The sequence below is a fragment of the Spizellomyces punctatus genome, assembly GCF_000182565.1.
Source record: "Spizellomyces punctatus DAOM BR117 chromosome Unknown supercont1.16, whole genome shotgun sequence".
Classification (NCBI taxonomy): domain Eukaryota; kingdom Fungi; phylum Chytridiomycota; class Chytridiomycetes; order Spizellomycetales; family Spizellomycetaceae; genus Spizellomyces; species Spizellomyces punctatus.
Genome location: NW_015971552.1, coordinates 514,486 through 517,427, shown reverse-complemented (window position 1 = coordinate 517,427; position 2,942 = coordinate 514,486). Strand labels below are relative to the sequence as shown.

General features: G+C 47.7%; 1 protein-coding gene across 1 annotated transcript in view; it reads left to right on the top strand.

Moving 5' to 3' along the window:
• The window catches only part of SPPG_09484 (uncharacterized protein), a 3,965-nt gene extending 1,030 nt beyond the window's left edge, over positions 1 to 2,935 (top strand). Inside the window, exon 4 of the mRNA XM_016757651.1 lies at positions 35 to 2,935. Coding sequence (XP_016605283.1) covers positions 35 to 2,816 — 2,782 coding nt within the window. The 3' untranslated portion in view covers positions 2,817 to 2,935. The remainder of the gene's footprint in view (positions 1 to 34) is intronic.
• The last annotated feature ends 7 nt before the right edge of the window (positions 2,936 to 2,942 follow it).

The window sequence follows — 2,942 nt, the reverse complement described above, 5'->3', positions numbered from 1 at the left end:
AGAAAATGGATGCCCTGTGTACCTCACTTGCAAGGGTTACGGAGTCGGAGCGGGCTGAGCGAGAGAAAGCATTCACATACCTTGCGGAAAAACTCCGAATTATGGAGCACGCTTACACACAGGATATCGAAAAAATAAAAAATCGACTGCAGCGGATGGAGGCTACAATGTCTGAGGAGCAGAGCCGAAGAGCAGAGACAGCCGCAATATGGAAGCGCACACATGAGGAAACATCGCAGGCATTGCATCATTCTCTCAACAAAGTTGCTGAAGAGGTTCGACAACAGCAGGGAGATCTTAAAGAGCGCCTGTCAAGTGCAGTGAAAGGCATGGAACAATCAATAAAACTGATTGGACAGGCCACTGATCAAAGAGTGGAGTCCATGGAGGAAGTTCTTCGAGCCGAGATAAAATCCAGAATGGAGAATCACGAAAATACAAACACTGCTATATTGAGCCTAAAGTCTGTCATTGAAGAGACGGAGAAGTCGCTTTCAGATCGCATGCACAAGCACGAAGCAGATGCGCGAGTGATCGAAGGAAAATTGCAGACAGAACTCAGTCAAACAGCCAACCAACTTTCGCAATCGAAAACACGCGCACTTGACGATATGGAATCACAAATATCTGCGCTACGCAAGCGGATGCACAATTTCGAAGTTGAGCTAAAAGCTCAGTCAGATTCCTGCAATGCAAACCTGTCGCGCGGCCAAGAAGAATGCACGATTAGACTTCAAGAAGCCGAAACTCGTCTTGAATCACACATCAACGGTTTACGCAAAGTCCAGGATCAGTGCAAAGAAGCAATGTCTGAAGTTGATGCGCGAGTGACCGACTTTACAGCCAAGTTCGAAGAAAGAATTAAAATCAAAGCTGTTCAGCTGGATCAGACCCTTGAAGCTTTCAAAAAAGACCTTTCTGTACGCCTGACACAAAAGGAAGTGGAGGAGTTGGAGAAGCGGATAAGAATCGCCTTCGATACTAGATTATCACGTATAGATGAGATGCTAAATGCGAGTTCGCAAAGCAACGAGGAAATGGCAACAAAATTAGATATGGAGAATATAGAAAAGCGATTCAAGAAAGTACTGGTCGATGTGCAAACGAGAGAGTTGGAGATTATCGAACATATTGCAAATGTGAAGAAAGAGATGAATTGTTTTAATACCCGAAATGAAATGATAGAAGTAGAGAAGAGACTCACATCGCAGTTGGAATCACGCCATACTGAAAACCAGGCGTCGATTGCGGCTATAAATAAGGCAATTACCACGACGGCAAGCAAACGGGAGACAGAAGCACAGTTCCATTCTCGTATAATTGCAATGGAAGAAGAACTCGCGATCATGAAGCAAGCCATAGAAACCTCAAAGGAATACACCAAGCGATTGATTGACGACGGCATAACATCATCCTCAGTCAGAACAAAGGAAGATATTGAGGCTGTTCGAACTCGCCTAAGCGATATCAGCATCAGGTTCGACGCTATAGATTCCCGATTGTCTACGACAGATGCGCATATCCGCACTATAATACATAAGCACACAGAAGAGCAGAACCAGGCAATTACAAACCAAGCGACGTCGCTGGACAAGCTGCGTGAAACCACAAATGACCAAATTCATGCTGTTGGCACACGCATAAAAGAACTTAATTTCAAAGTACAGGAACTTCGAGATGCAGACGCTCTCTCCCGTGGCGAAGTCCGGGAGGAACTTCAAGGTCACATTGATCGTCTGGCGCACAACATTAGTGAGATACGGACTGCTCTTCACAATCGATTGCAGCAGTCAACATTTGAGGATTGGGAAAGTAATCTCCGTTCGGAACTACGCGCTCTTCGTGCTCACCTTGACGCTGACTTTATCACGAACGACCGTCTCCGGGGACTACTAACAGACGAAGAAGCTGTAGCTAGGGACCGCCATAAGGAGCTACGGTCAATGCAAGAGCGGTCCCTTGCAGAGCAGATACAAATCATGAAGCAATGGAGAGATACGGTATACAAACGCCTCGACATACTCGAAAAACAGAGAGTCGATTTGAAAGCAACCGAAGAAGGTTCAGGTATCGACACTGTCAGGTTGGAACAGAATTTGGATGAGATGGCTACTGGCATAAACAGAAGGATTGATGGGGACATCCAAAAATTGAGGGAGGAGATGTACGCGATGGAACGGGGATTGTACGATGCTTTGCGGGTGCAAATAGAGCGGATTTCCCGATCCGTAGAGGATAGAGCCGACCATGCACTGCCCGCTTCTCGGCGCGGTACCGAGCACAATACGCGAGAGCAAGATGAGCCTAAGGCAACGGCCGCCGAGGGAGCGGGACACACCTCCGGCGACCCTGACACCACAAGTATCGCACCCGCAACTATTATGGTCCCTGGCTCGTTTTTCAAACCTCCACACCTTTCTTTTTCCTCCACGGCCCCCACTTCGGTAGCCATATCCCCATCAGCTCATACACCTGACAGCAGAAAGTTGAACCAACAAAGCGCTGACGACCCACAATTTACTCCGCAGGCCATTCTTACCACCCAAAGCATTCCTGTACTTCAAAGTCCTCGCTCATCTATAAACAGCACTGCAGCACCAGAGTTGATTAGCGCGGGGACCAGCATGACAGACCTTCGCGCCCGATATCCTTTGGCTCCAGCTCAGAAGAGGTCGTCTGGACCCCGGGATAAACAAATGACACCGCGAACGGTTAGTGTGGCAGATGAATTGGAGCGCTTGGCAGACTTGGCAGCGGCCAGCCAAGAGCTGCGAAGCGGAGGCAGTGTGGTGACGTTGCCGGGTCGTTGCTCGTGATGAAACCACTACTGATGTCGAAGAGCATTGAGCGGAGAGAAAAAAGAAGTAGCTTGCTTGCCATTTGTATATAATCTTGTAAATAGGCGTCATACTTGTTGCACACTATGATTCTATCTATCAGTC